The 15,089-nt window shown below is 35.8% G+C and overlaps 1 protein-coding gene across 3 annotated transcripts in view; it reads left to right on the top strand.

Moving 5' to 3' along the window:
- Positions 1-15,089, top strand: part of CDK19 (cyclin dependent kinase 19) — a 112,429-nt gene that overhangs the window by 42,945 nt on the left and 54,395 nt on the right. For all 3 annotated transcript variants that reach the window (XM_027901559.1, XM_027901560.1, XM_027901558.1), the window contains one exon: positions 10,055-10,195. In XM_027901559.1, coding sequence (XP_027757360.1) covers positions 10,055-10,195 — 141 coding nt within the window. The remainder of the gene's footprint in view (positions 1-10,054; positions 10,196-15,089) is intronic.

The following is a 15,089-nucleotide window of genomic DNA, read 5'->3' as shown; positions in this document are numbered from 1 at the left end:
GTAACCAACATACTATCATCTGTATTCGAAACAGAGAATTTGGGACAGTATGAGTGGAAAGAAAATAAAAAATGAGTAAACTAATTGGGTCTACTAATGGACTGTTACAACATGGAAGAGGAGTAGAGACTTAGATGTCTGTTTTTAAGTTTCCAGCAAAATATAGTATGATTTGATTTTAGTCTTTTGGAGAGGTGGACATAAACGATATCTTGAGTTGAACTCAGATGCAAATATTCAGGCTCCACATCTACTGAAAAGATGTGAGTTGTGTGAACCCATATTTGTGTTTAAACCCAAATGATACCAAACACTTACCAAGAACAATCAATATGTTTATAATTCCTTTGAAAATATTGGCAAGGAGAGGAAGTGTTAATATTAATTCCAATATTGCTTTTTAAGGCCTGAGTAATATAGGAGTTGCTATTACTAATGTTAGTGACAAATTGCTCGGTTTTTTTGTACTTAGATCTTGAGCTGATGAATATGTACTTGTAAATACACAAAATTGTAGTTGGAAGTAAAGTAGACTTAGACCCTGCAAAAAGACACTTCTGGCTCAGAACAGGTAGTGTCATGGTATTTTACCTGCATAAGCTTAAAAAATATTTAATTTTATTTCTCCTATGGGCTATCAGTTTTGTATTTTAAAAGTTTTCTTCATCAATGTTCAGTGTAAACTGAGAGTTTTGTATTTCTCGTAACTGGTGGCAGCGATGATAAGAGGGAATGAAGCAGCTAAACCTCTGTATGACAATTTATTTGTGCATCACATGAGTGTATCCATTTTAAAGAACAATCACAACAAGCACGTTTTACGGCTACATTTACTGCCATGTTTTAAACACCTTTTTTCTAGCCTTTTCCATTTGGTTTTATCTTGGGTGTGTGGTTTTTACACTGCATAATGATTTTTCACATGATTTAAGAGTTTTAGATGAAGAATCACTGCAGTTTGTTCTTACCACTCCTCATATCTGGCTGGGTATTGGATAAAATCTCAGTGAAGATAATTATTTTCTATTATTTAAGACTGAAATGTTTGTTGCAACAAGGTATTTGATGTGAACTGATCTCCCACTTCCTAACTCTCTCATGTTTGGTTTGGGTTTTTTTTTGGTTTTTTTTTTTGTTTTGTTTTTATGGGACATGCTACACAAATCATTTCTCCTTTCCTGTATAATTACCCATGTTTCCTCACTTCTTAAACCTTTGCCAGGAATTTTTTCCTCCCTTGCATAAAGTTGGCCATGTTCAAGGCACTCTTGATTCTGGCTTAACCTTGGTCCTCATTTCCTTTACTGTCAGCACTTCCCAAGCATCGCTCTTAATTCCCCTTTTGTCTCTTTTGCTCACTCCCAACTTTGTGTCTTTTTCCACGCTGCCTCCTACACATGGAACAGCCTCCCAATTAACGTACGTAAAGATCCTTCACTATCCTCCTTCAAAAAACTCCTGAAAATCCACCTATTTTGTAACGCATTTCAGTAATACCAACCACTTGTCATTCTGTCTGTGTTGTGTTGTGTTTTGCATTTCCCGTGCTTTACAGCTTGTACCCTTTCAGCTGTTTGGGGTAGAATTTGTAGTAGGGGACTAGCACATTTTTTTTTTTTTTAATTGCTTATCATCACGTGCTTCCCCAGCACTACGTAAAACCAAAATAAGTCTATTTATCGTGAGTATACCAGTTTGTAAGGATTTCAGTTTTGGAACTGTAGGTGTGCTGTCACTAGAGAGATGTAGATTCCCAGAGACCAGTGCTTTGAAATACAGGTAGCTTAGAGTTACCCACCAAAGTCTGTAAGTATGGGAACTGTGCTTCTGTTCAAAGCTGCCCAGCTTTAGTAACTCCTATTGGCTTCAATGAGAAGAGTACGTGCTCATCACGTACAAACATCAGATTAATTAAAATCATTATATTTTTCAGCTTCTGTACTGAAAACATTTGGCAAGAGATGAATAAACTATATTAGATGCTATCTTATTCTGTTCATTTTCTAATACCGAAAAAAAATATTGTCCTGTTCTAATGAGGAAAAGTGATGGTGCCAATTAAGCTTATTAAAAAGTTCTTTTATGGTGAGCAAGAACTTTTTTTTTAACTTTGCATTTAATTCCCATGAATTAAACTGCTTAAATTTTAAATTTGAGTTTCGATAGCTGCATACTTCAACATTTTCTATAACGTCTGTTGATACCATTACGAAGGGATGTAGAAAGCTATGCTAATTTGAACTACTTTTGACAGGTATTGATGAAGACAGATTGTGTTGTCCTTTCCTACAAACTTTTTTTCCAGTTTTAATAACTAAGTCTATCAAAGATATCTTCTTTCATTATCTGTCAGTTTACATTGTATAAAACACTGCAAAGCCATTAATGAGGTTACCATACAGAATATCTAAGAATATAGAAATTGTTCTGACAAATTGATTTATAATTAGTTTCCTTTAATTACCAAAATTCTTAGTGTAATACACAAATAATCTCCTTGTGATTTTTCTTGATTATTTGTCTCTGCCAAAGAGAACCAGTAAAGTTCTCAGACGTAGGATGTGCCACACATATTAATTTATAGTGTATTGTCTGCACTGTCATCACAGCTTATATATATACTCATTCTGTGAAGTAAAGGTGCCTTAGCTTGAACCTCAGTGTAAAAGGAGCATCTGATACAAGGTTAAAAATGTGTATGTCCTCAGGTGCTATTGGATATCTTAATTCCTGACAGCTCACTTCAGTTTCACATCTTTATATTACAATGGCCTGAAACTTTCAGCTACAGGAACAACCATCTTCTGATCCTTCTCTTGTGAGGGACTTTCCTTTCTCAATATCTACTCATAAGATCCTGGATGCTTTAATCCAAATAGTACAATTTAGCTAACACAAAAAGAAATAAGCACTTAGCTAACACGTAGCTGAGTTAATCTTAAATCCCTGAGTGGAACTGATGCTATTTTTAAGTTTCCACTCCAGTACATGGTTAGAACTTCATAGATTTACAAAACTATGCGTGGATGAAATCTTTACAAGAATGAGTGTAATTGCTTCAAATAATATGTGTATTTTTCTGCTATGTTAATTTTTTGACCATGAAAAAATTTCTTTTAAATTCTAGAGATTTTGATGTTTTATCACTAAATTTTCCTATTGCACTTTAATGTATATTCTTATTTTACATTAGTCATAAGTTGTATACAACTCTCCATATCTTCCTATGTAAAGCTCATGCATTTTAAGACATTTTGCAAGTTCATATAAAATTTATACATTAAATGTATGGTGTTTAGTTAAATGGACTTTGAAAAGGTTTGATACAAACGAGATCTGCTCTAGAGGTGAATTCTCTTTCTTGTCAGTCTAATTATTTTTAGCCATTGGACAGGTTATAATATTGAGAGCTTTTCTTTTGTTCCCAGCTACTCTCCTAGTTTTAAAGCATCAGATTTTTAGGATTGAAAATATTTCTAAAGCACACATTTTTAGTACCACAGATAAGCACACATTCGATGTTTTCAGTTTTATAGCCTCTGTATTTTTAAGTTGGATTTTTGATTCTAAGCAACATTTTTGTTAAGCTCCTTTTTTTTCTGAATTAATAGTTTACCTACCTTTCCTGGTTATGGTACAGAGTTAATTCTCAGACTTACTTAATATGTATGTATAACTTCAAATCTTTGAGATCCCCTTTTCTAGAAATGTAACTAAATCAGAAGCTTCTGGGTGGTTTTCATCGCATTCTGAAAAAGTGACATTTTTAACACAGTAAAATGTGTTGAATGTGTTTTATAGCAATGAAAACCATATTTGAGTCATAATAAGTGAGAAAATAAATAATTACCTATGATTTGATAGTACTGAATGATGATGTCTTCACTATTCAAGACCAGTTAAACCATGATCTGGGTATTTTTTAGGTTTGGTTGAATGTTTCTCTTACTATTAGATTCCAGTGGTCTCTAGCAAGTAAATGCTTTGCAGCAAATACCACTGAGAATTGTGGAGTAAAATTCATCTTGAAATTATCGTTCATAATAATAAAAATGTGTGGGCAGACTGGCTTTGTTTTATATGAAATTCTTGTTATGTATATATTCTACTTTTTAAAATGTAGGGTAGAGATTATTAGCATAGTCATGAGTACCTAAAAATAATCATCAGATAATGAAAAGGAGAAAATCTTCTTCATACATGTGATTTCATAACACTAGTTGACTCTCTCAGTATGCAATAAATGTACTTAATTTCAGCTAAAAACATTTTGAATAATGTTCTTTTATGATAAATGAAATTATGAGAGTGTTGCATACTGATTTGTGCAATAAACCTGCACATTTGCTCAGTCCCACGAATGTTGTATAATAGCTTTAACCTATTTATATAATTTTAACCTATTCCTTAAACATGGTGTAATCAGTTATAATTCTTTCTTCCACAAGCTTCAGTTTAGCTCTCAGTACTGAAGATAATTTGCATGCTAGTTGATCACAAAAATCTTCATATACATGAAAATACTTTTCTCAGTACAGGAGTTTTATTTTTTCTTTTTTGATTTTTCTAAAGTCATGTCTATATTTTCGTTTTAATTCAGTCCTGCTCTGCTAGGTGATTCTTTTTGTAGTCTTCTCTCTGCTATGTGTATTTACCACTATAGGATTCTGCTAGCTGGCAGAAAAATAGAAGATTTGTTGAGGCAGAAGGAAGTCAGCTAGCATTAGATCTTTATGGCAAGATTGATCCCTTCCAAATAAAATGGATGGTCTTTTTCACCACTAAAATGATGGTTGAATTTCTTACAGAGGACAGTACCATTCCTTGTCGATAGCATTCTGTTCTGAGAATGCGCCTATCACATCCTCAGAACATAAACTTGTTTTTTCTGCCATAGTTGTATGAATTCGAGGGTAGCTTATGTGGCATTTTCTGTACTATGAAGCATGAGAATTGGAGGAAACAGCAGGTAGGAACAGGCCTCAAAGACAGTGGAATGAATGCCATGTGTGTCATATATATATATATGCTAAAAGGGTAGCTGAATTCTGAGGACTTTTGTTATTATTGTGTAGAGTTATTTTGACATATTTAGGTCTGAAAGGTATAAAAAACCCTTGAAAGACCCCAGTTAAACCTAGAAAAACTTTACCGAATCTGTTCACGCCTGCTCTGTGTTTCAAAGCTTAGGTATTTAAAGCAAGTTGGCATTAGCAAAAGTTAGTGTATTAAAGCTCCTTTCACTGTTATTTAAAGTGTTGGCCACTTGTCACTTGGAATAGGGTTTTTCATTAGGCAGTTTGGTTAATGACGTTGTAAAGAACATACTTGATGATGACCATACACTGTAATAGTTTAGAGGGAATGTTGTTGAAGCATCCTTTTTCCCTCTCCTCTTCTGAAGGACAGTTTGTGTTGGTTGCTGTCGTGCTTCCAAAATTGGAAACTAAAGTGATCACTACAGAGATATTTTTACCCACTTCTGTTTTGATTTTATTTTATTTTGCTTGTGATAAGTAAACTGACAAAATTTTCTTAGGGTCTAAAACTTACATGTCTGCAATGAGTCCTAAGAGTAGGCATGTGAAACTATATTTGTTTTTGGAAGAGCAAACAAATATTAGTCACATTCATTGGTTTCGTATTTGCTTTCTTCATTTGAAAATTGTGGAAGCAATTTCAAAGTTAGTTTTGATGCCACCTTAAGATTTTGATTTGTTCTTCCATAGTCTTTTTATATGCTTTACACTTAATATGCAATAGTATGTTACTTTTGTTTAGGTATTGATTGCTGAAGAGAGAAGATGGAAGTAATTTTTTTGTTTAAAATGAGACTGGAAGCCAAATAATATGAATCTTCCTCTTGGCCTTGGCACTTATTTAACATGTATCCAAGCTTCCATCGCTTTAATATTGAAATATAACTTTACTTTTTACTGGCAGGTTGACACAAATCTGTTTTATTCTCAAAGGCTGAATTAGGGATTGAACAGAATGCAGCCGGGTTTTTGCTAAAGTGTGTGAGCACACAGTTTGCTTCAGCCAGGAGAGGCAACCGAATTTGGCATGATTGCATTTCGGTTTGATGGAGATGCATGTAATTTTGCAACAAGTATGACCTTAAGCAATAGAACTCAAGTAGTCAGATTTTCTAGGGGTTTGTGTCTTGAGTTCTACAGATTATCTCATGTCTGTTGAGGTGGGAGCTCACACTAACTCTGTGTAGTCAGGCATGCATAAAATCCCTCTGTTAGCTGGCTTCTTGCTTCTGTGAAAAGTTTCCAGGTCTGACTTGTTTGTCTGTTTTAACCTCTGTCATACTGAACAGCAGTTCTTGGAATTGGGAATTGGATGACACAAACACAGAGAGAGTATGTTTGCATGAGACTGACTGACCTGGAAGCAGACTAAAATTAGGATCTTTTCAAATGCTCATTTAACTGCTGGGTAAATACTAGGGATTTGAATTTGCTCTGTGTTGTTATGCATTACTTTGTTTGTGGTGAAGGATTTAGAAAATGCATGTAGTTCTTCACCAGCCAATTTTCAAACCAGTTTCAATACACTAGGTAATATAGAAGGCAGACAAACTACTAGATTGAATTTTGTTTCATCAGTCACCACCGTATTTTATTTTCAAATGCTTAGTTGCATTTCACTTCATTTTTTATCATTTATATGGCCTTGCCATCGCTAGAACTAAAATGGTCTTACTGAAATACTGGTTCATCCAGTTTTCCATGCAATTTTATTACATTTTTTCAAGTTGATAATTGGGAATAAGCAGTTGGGAAATAAAAACAATAGTCCCAGAGATTGCAAACAGCAAATTATACCTTCCTTGCTTTTTCAGGCTGCTGATGAATGTGTACTTTAATGTTGGTCAGTGAAGTATTAATTGAATTTAGAATACAGACTTAAAAAATGCTGCCATGAAGTTGATGCCTTGTTTAAATGTAAAACAAAATATATAAAAGCATTAGCAATTTTTGGCTCACTGGATTTGGAATCTGGTCAGCTTCAGCATGTTTTTAAGATTTAGGAATCTGAAAATATGAATGCATAGAAAGGGAATGGGACTTGGCTACTCCTGCTGATCAGATTTGAATATTGCTTGCAGTTTCATTTACCTCATATGACATGCATTTTTCTTTTATTTTGAAGCATTTTAGATATATCAGAAGGAGAGCTTGCATCCACAGCGTTCTAATGAACTAATTAAAATGAATTTACAGCTGGATAACGTTGTGGATGGGTTTCTGTTCTGTAGCATGTGACTGATACAGTGCACACTGACAATTAAGGCTTCCAGTGGTAGGGCCATAGAGATACATTTCTGAAAATATAAAGAAATAAGAGAAAGTTTAGGCTTGCTGCCTCCAATAGAAGAGATGATGTTCAGCAACGGCACCTATTTGCCATTACAATTGCTGTTTAGTGTTGATTATGTGTGTTGGTCTTTCTTCATATGGGCTAGTTGCTTACAAGAAATTGGATGAACTACTTTTTTTAGAAAACTCTTCAGAGTAGTATTTGGACACAAACACTCTGGATTCATTCCAATGCCATGGGGCAAATCCAGGTTTTCAGTTCCCTATGGTATTTGGCCCTGCATTAGGTTTTTAGTTTACTTTTTGTTCAGTTCTCTAAACTGTGATGTTTGTGATTTGATGGATATAAACTTCGGTAGAGTGAGTTGGCAACAATAGTTTTATTTGCTCTTGCAGGAAATTGGATTTTATCTAGTGATATTGCTTGCTTCAAGCAAAACTATCAGTTTTAATGCACTTCTACAATTCAAAAACCCTTTAAAGAAAAGGAGCTTGTTTCCTTAGCCTTTCTCTCTGGGAGCCACATGGGACCTCAGGGCTAGAAATCAGAGGGTGCCAGCCTGGTGCTGTCACATGCCTGACCTCTGGAGGTACTGGAGCAGCTGAGGTAGGGCCAGAGGCAGAGCCAGACGTGTTGTTCTTCCTCAACACATCTGTGGTTAATTGTGTCCCGTTGTGTCCCCTGAGACCTTTTTCAGTTTTATTTTCTTGGTGCCTTTATAATAAGGAATAATGTTTTGTATGGATGGTAGTCAGTTTTTAAATGGGTATAGAAATCCCTTTTATTGATTACATGCACCTTGAAAAAGGGCAGGACTGGATTTATGGGTCTCTGTGTATGACCTTTGCCTGTTAGTATGGCTGTATTTTTTCATACTATGTATTAATAAATATATTAATGGTATTGATGGAGTTTATGGTATCATTACTGCATTATAAATCATATTGTAATTACACATGAAGGTCATTGTTCAGTGAGTGTTGTATGGTACTGGGAGGTAGGGACTCCCAGTTGAAGTTATGAGAGAGAATCTTCTTGTAACAGGACAAGAAAAATTTTTTCTAAGGAAGTGATTCTTTAAGGCATTCCATTTACAGTTTTCAGAGTGAGTGTACAACTGAAGGATGAGGTACTAAGAGCTTGTCTTGTTTACTCATCCTCGTGTGGATATTAAAAACTGATAAACTGATTTATACTGGTTTTTAATACACAACCATTGCTATTGTACGTGTAGTAGTGGAAGGCTCTGTGGGGATGTTGTTGGGAGTAAACAGGCTTTTTTTTATTTACTTGTGTTTTTCTGCCTTTTCTGTTTCTCTTTAAACAGTGTTGTCTATACCTGTGCTAAGTCCAGTTTGACAACGGCTAAAGTACTGGTGACAGCTAGGAATAGCATTTACCATGAGGAAACATCAACTTGTTTCCATTTTCATTGGGAAAAGTAGTGACAAACGTGACGGGAGTGGTGGTGGTGGAAGAGAGAGCAGAGGTCTAGTGAAAACACAGCTGTTGACTACCTCTTTAGTCTGGGGAGGGGGATGATCTTGAACTAGACAAATCCTATTTAAAGATTGAGTAATTAGATATCTTGTCACTCTACAGATTAGCATTTTGAATCCTTTTCAGTAAAAATGCAAACTGCCTTTATTTCCATCTTTCAAAAGGCACATAATTTGAAACTATTTTGTTATTTAAGATGCTTCTTTGAATTGTCTTCAGAAAGAAGATTTTTTTTCTCCATCTGATTGAACTTATTGAGTTGTTTGTTGAATGACAGTATATTAAGATTGGATTTGTGCCTTGCATAGCCCCACCTTGTCTGGGGATTGAAAAGGTAGAATGGCCTCACTCCAATTTATTTCTTGTACAGTGTAGCAAAACCAAACCTAATCTATCTCCACAGTGATATTACAATAAATATTAATTTGTTTATTAATATTTCATGACATCTTGGCAGTCTTTCAATTGTATTTTTCATTCCTTCAACTGATTAATGCTGGGGTCCCTTCTTGCATTCCATGTTTCCAAGTGGTATTTGTCCTCCAGTGGATTGACTGACTTCTGTAATCTAAGAGCCACCAGCTTGTTGTCATCATTAATGAAGTATGCAACCAGCACTTAGAATCAAGAAGATAACCACTTTTAGATGTTTGAACATGATCTGATCTCATTCTAATGTTGTGGTGTGGGGTTTTTGGTAGTTACCCCCTCCCCCTCTTTAAATATTTTTAAAAATATTTATTCCTTCTCTGTCTATTGGGATTCTGATTTAGCGGGCAACACTAGAGTAGTTGCAAATATACTGTCCTGGGTGTTTTTGAAGACAAGCAGGGGAAGTGTGAAAGCACAGAGTGTGGTCCTTCTGGTGGATACTGCTGGTTTGAAAGCTTCTGCTCTTAGCTGCTAAGAGGATGCCACATGGGGAGAAAGGAGGGAGGGAGGAGGGAGAATGTCTAGGACCCTTTACTGGAGGTAAGTAACCAGTATTTAGATACTAACAAAAGCTTGACAGCTGTTTTTTAAAGCAACTCAGAGAATAGAAACAATTTAAGAATATTGTGAACACTTCCCTATTACTTTTAACTGCAAAATTCAACAAACTTTGTATTTCATTCCATTAATGTTACTAGTTAAAAAAAACCAAATAAACCAGAAGAAAACACAACAACCAACCTTTTTACATATCTAACTTATTTCATGTTTTTACTTGTTTTGTTTCTAGCATATTATCAAGTTTCACCGTGCCTCAAAAGCAAATAAAAAGCCCATGCAGCTGCCAAGATCCATGGTTAAATCCCTACTCTACCAGATCCTCGATGGAATCCATTACCTCCATGCAAACTGGGTGCTTCACAGGGATCTGGTAAGTGTGGCATGTTTTACCTGGTTGGGAAAATTCCACGTGCGTGTTATTGGGTAGGACAAGAAAAGTCTCTATTAGTAATCTTGCGTATCGATCCGTACAGCTCTTCCTGTTATTGTTGCAGGAGACCAATTGAGGCTTTAAACATGAAAACAAACTATGTTTTCACATTGTTTTTATCTGAGTCATCTGAGCTCAGACAATGATACTAGATCCGGTTAAAAGGTTTGCAGATATCAATATCCGAAAACAGAACGTGAGACAGCTGATATATGTTGGTTGAACATTCTTATAAGTTTGTGCATGACTTTGAAAAAAGGCATTTAAGTAGGAAAGTGATTGATACCCTTGTACATTGTTTGGCTTACGTGCAAGTTACCATAAAAGCTAGTGAAAGAATAGTTTTTTCATGGAGTATTTCTTTTCCATGTGGTATTTTTTCTGACCGTGGGAAGAGAACTATAAAAGAGTTATCATCTTGAAATTTCTCATGACCTGAAGTGGCTCTTTAAGTTGACTGCGGATTACAAGGGCAGCCAGTTGCCTTGTCTTAGTTACCCTTTTCCCCTTGAAGTTTTCCATCGCTCCTCATACTTAAGTGAATTGCTACCACGGGTTACAAAAAGAATACTGATGTGGGTACGCTGCCACTTGCATTGTAATTAGAGTATTTGGCACGAGACAAACAAACGTGATGGTTGATACACCAAACATCACTAGTAGGTATGGTAGGAAATGTAATGTAATCTGGGTATAGAGCCACTGCTTTTGTTAGGTTCTTTTCCGCAGTTGCCCCAGTATGTCGAAATAGGGCTGCGTGTCCAGAAACTTACAGTCACTAAGTGGGTGAGACATAGATTGATCTCGAGTCTTTAATAGTAAATAGGGGCTTGGATTAATTTTTGGATGTAGAGCAAATTTTTTTTGAAAGACATGAATAAACTAAGGCAGGCTTGGAATAGAAGACACAGGTATCTTCTGAACTAAGTTTTATCTATTTTTTGTTGTAATACCTAACAACAGTTGCCAGGAACGGGTTTCAGATTTTGGTATGGATCATTTTTTTACTTTATTCTTTGGTGTTTATTGTCAGTTTTTCTGTTAAATTCCAGATGTTGGTATACTGGGGAGATGGAGAGGGCTCACCTTTGGAATAGTAGCCACGACCAAAAAACAGGAAGCATGTACAACCCTGATTTTCATGTTACAATTACTGCTTTCCTAAGGAGGCAGCTGTTGCTTTGGCAGAGTGCTCAGATGTAATTAGCTACAGCTTGAGAAGGAACACCTGAAAAGTCTATATCCAACTATGTTTAGGGGAAATATGCGTTCATGGAACTTTTAAATATATATATACACTCAAATGCCATGCATAAACTTGATATTTTGATAGGAAATATAAGATCTAAGTAATTAAGGTAATAATAACAAATACCCTCAAGAATTTTCTTGCTGGTGTTGCTATTTCCAGCCTGCAGCACCAGGTGTTTTGCGTGACTAGTGCTGCTACTTTACAGTTCTTATCTGTGGTTGATGTGTTGCAGCAAAGCTGGTGTGTAATGTCTCTGGCTTTCCTGTTGGAATTTTGGGAGATGATTGTTGCTGTTACAAGAAAGACTGTTTTTCATGGCTCTGGAGTGATAGTGCTTAACTGATGTTGGCATAATTGAGAAGGGAGAAGAACAGAAATTTGTGAAATGTTCATGTGGTCTTGATCTACAAATAAATTGAAGCGGATGGATTCTGGGATACGTCAGTAAGACAAATGAAGCCATTTTGAAAATTGCTTTTATACCCTGGTGACTTAAAGATATATTCAGAATCCTTTGCCCTTTTAAAATTTTTGGTGGATTCCTGAAGAATTCAGGTACTTCAAATAGTTGTATCTTGAACATGGTAAGAAAAAACCTGATGTTATTCTGGATGTGTCCTGTTTGCACTTGAACTTCAAGGTTTATATAATAATTTAGTAACCAGTTTAAATCCTCAGCAAATGAAAAAAATTATATATCTGTAATTTTTATTCATATGCTCATACTTGTGATTTTTGCTACTAAGCAAGGTACCTCAGGCATGATTTTGCTGGAATCAGTTCCTTGCATAAGACATGAATTCCAGCTCCTCAGCGTCTTCTTAAGTTGGGGAGCAGTTTTTTTGGTGTTTTTCTATTAGCTGTTTTAATCTACATCTGCTGGAAAAAATATTTTTCTATTTTATGTAAACTAAGTTTTGCATCAAAACACCTTGTACTGTCTTGGTTTAATATAATTCTGTTCGTACTATTTTTAACATGTGTTTGGATGTAGACCAAGGTGGTGACATCCATAAAAGTCATGTTACGCTTTTTTCTTTGCTTCAAAAAAAAAAATATTCTCCAAGAATATTTTTCATAATATTAGTAAAATTCTTTGGAGCCATGGAAATGACCTCTGTAATTTATTTAACAAATGTTGTTATGAAAAAAACAGAAACGTGTCAGATTAGATATTTGCAAGAGTACCTGCTTAGAGAGGTATATGAAGAACATTGTTTAAATCTTAATTTACTAGTGTCTTAAATAAGAGTTTTTTTAAAAGAAGCTGGAACACCAAATGTGTTATTTAAAAACCTTAAAATTACTATGGTATTTTTAGTTAAGTTATTTTTAATATCAGCAGTAGCCAGCAAAAGCACGACAGGGTAATGGAAGTGGTGAACAACGTGAATTTGCAGACTTGCAGTACATGTCCTGTCCTTGGGCTGAGCTGATGGATTGTTGTTACCACAAGGAGACAGTCTCGTTCCCCTCTTCACCTGCTGGTTGGCATTGCCGCCCATGTTACTGGTCTGGCAGGTGGTACTCACCTGACTCATGGTGATCTCATTCAGGGAGTTAAACACACAGAAAACATCCACTTTTCACATATAGAGCTTGTTTTCTGCAGGCTTAGCTGCCTGAGGGACCTGACTGGGAACAGGAGTTGGTGCAGAGGCAGCCAGCTGAGGCTGGAGGTGGTGGCAAAAAGCTCTACAGGCTGTTCTAGCATCATCTGCCGTTAGATCATATTTTATTGTTAAAATACACTTTCTTGGTTCTTTGGAGAAAGTTCAAGTGATCATAAAAGATCAAATCAGTATAATTTTTATGTTTGCCTTGACTCTCTTGTGATACCAGACTTACATCAGCTTGAACTATGCCAAAAGAAGTCCATATTTAGGAAAGTGCCCATACTGAGGCAAACACTGAATATACTTGCACTCATACTTCTAGAAATTTGAAAGTAATTTAGTATAGTGTATCTTTCAATGTTTTGTAATATTTAGGTTACTTTCTTTCTGGCTTTTTTACCCTAAGGGTAGCTGAAAAGTGCTAAGTGACTTTTAAGGGTTTGTGTGGGTTTTTTGGCTAAGCTGTTGATTTTGGTCAGTTAAAAAACATTCAGCTGTTAGGGCAAGATTCAAGCAAGTATAAAATATGAGACAGGAGCACTGTCTGATTTCTTTAAATAGCACAGTGTCAGCCTGTACACCTTGACCTAAGCCTATGAAAATCCATACACTTGTTCTCCTTTCAGCCCATTTTGAGTGGTATTTTGTTGCTGGATTGCATTTCACTAGGCAATGATAACTTTGCCTTTTCAATATAGCAGCATTCCTGAAAGCCATGCACGAGAGGAGGGAGGACTTGCTGGCTATGCCAGCTGCTGGGGCATTTTCTTATGAACAAGAGGTTAGTACAGATAGATATTGCAGAAAGAACCTTTGAGTACTAAGCTTTTGGGGGTTTTTAAATGCTCTGTATACACTGTGGGCTGCCAATTGAATGGGATCTAATTTTGTGCTCCATATCTGGAGTCAATAGCAAGTTAGAAGATACAGCACTTGGAGTACAGTATTTCAGGGTGTTCTGATATCTTTGTCCCCTTCTCCCCTAGAAGTGAAATATTTAGATTCTACAGGAACGTTCAGTAAAGGTCTTACTTTGCAGGGGATGTCAAAAATGGACATCTTCCATATACTGCTCAAAGTGTCTGTTCATGGGGCACTTTCTTGTGCTAATAATGCCTCTGTAGATAGTGTTAGTTGCTAAAGGACAAAACTGGGCAGACACCATATCCTTTAGAACCTGATAAAAGCAATTTCTATTTTTAATAGGATGTGTTTTCCTGAAGGGAGGTATTATCTATGAGATGTTTGAGGTGCACAGAATCCATACTGAGGAATTAATTTAAGATTCCATTTACGTCCTTGAGCATTACTTTAGAATGCTGCTTTGTATTATTAAAACTACTGGTTGAAAAATGAATGTTGGAAAACACACTCAACACAGAAATGCAGATTTGTTTTTTCCCCCTTCTCCCTAGGAATATGTGAAATGGTTGCTTTCAGCATTCTGAAATTGAAAACTTGTTTGTTGCAATGGTCATATAAACTAACTCTCTAAAATGAACCAAGTTCCTAAAGTGTTTTTATTATAAATTTAAATACTTGTTGACCAAGAATTTCTCAGTTTCTCTTGTACTGACCCTCTACAGCTTTAAAATGTTGTAATTGACTGTGTGTCATTTTGCAAATTAAGGAGATTAGTGTACAGCAGAAGTACAGCTCCTTCAGTTTGCAGTCTACAATGTCAGTATAAAAAGTGTGAACAGCAGTGGCAAGGAAAGGATACTTTTCCTACTTCTGTTTTGTAAGGGAAATGGTGGTGATATGGCAGACTTCTGAACCCAAGTCAGTAAATCCTGAAGGAAATTCTGGGTGCAGCATCCTTATATACTGGAGGACAGCTCTTATGGCGATATTCAGTGAAGAAAAATGGTGGTAGTGAAAACTCAAGGATGTTTTTTGTCGCTTAAAAAGACAGCAAAACTTTTAGAATTTTGAAGCTGATAAATGCAACAACAGAGTGGAGATT

This window comes from Empidonax traillii, unplaced genomic scaffold (genome assembly GCF_003031625.1).
Source record: "Empidonax traillii isolate 1590-97213 ecotype Southwest subspecies unplaced genomic scaffold, ASM303162v1 scaffold798:size368312, whole genome shotgun sequence".
Taxonomy (NCBI): domain Eukaryota; kingdom Metazoa; phylum Chordata; class Aves; order Passeriformes; family Tyrannidae; genus Empidonax; species Empidonax traillii.
Note: the sequence above shows the minus strand (reverse complement) of the source record. Positions and strands in the feature narration are given on the sequence as shown.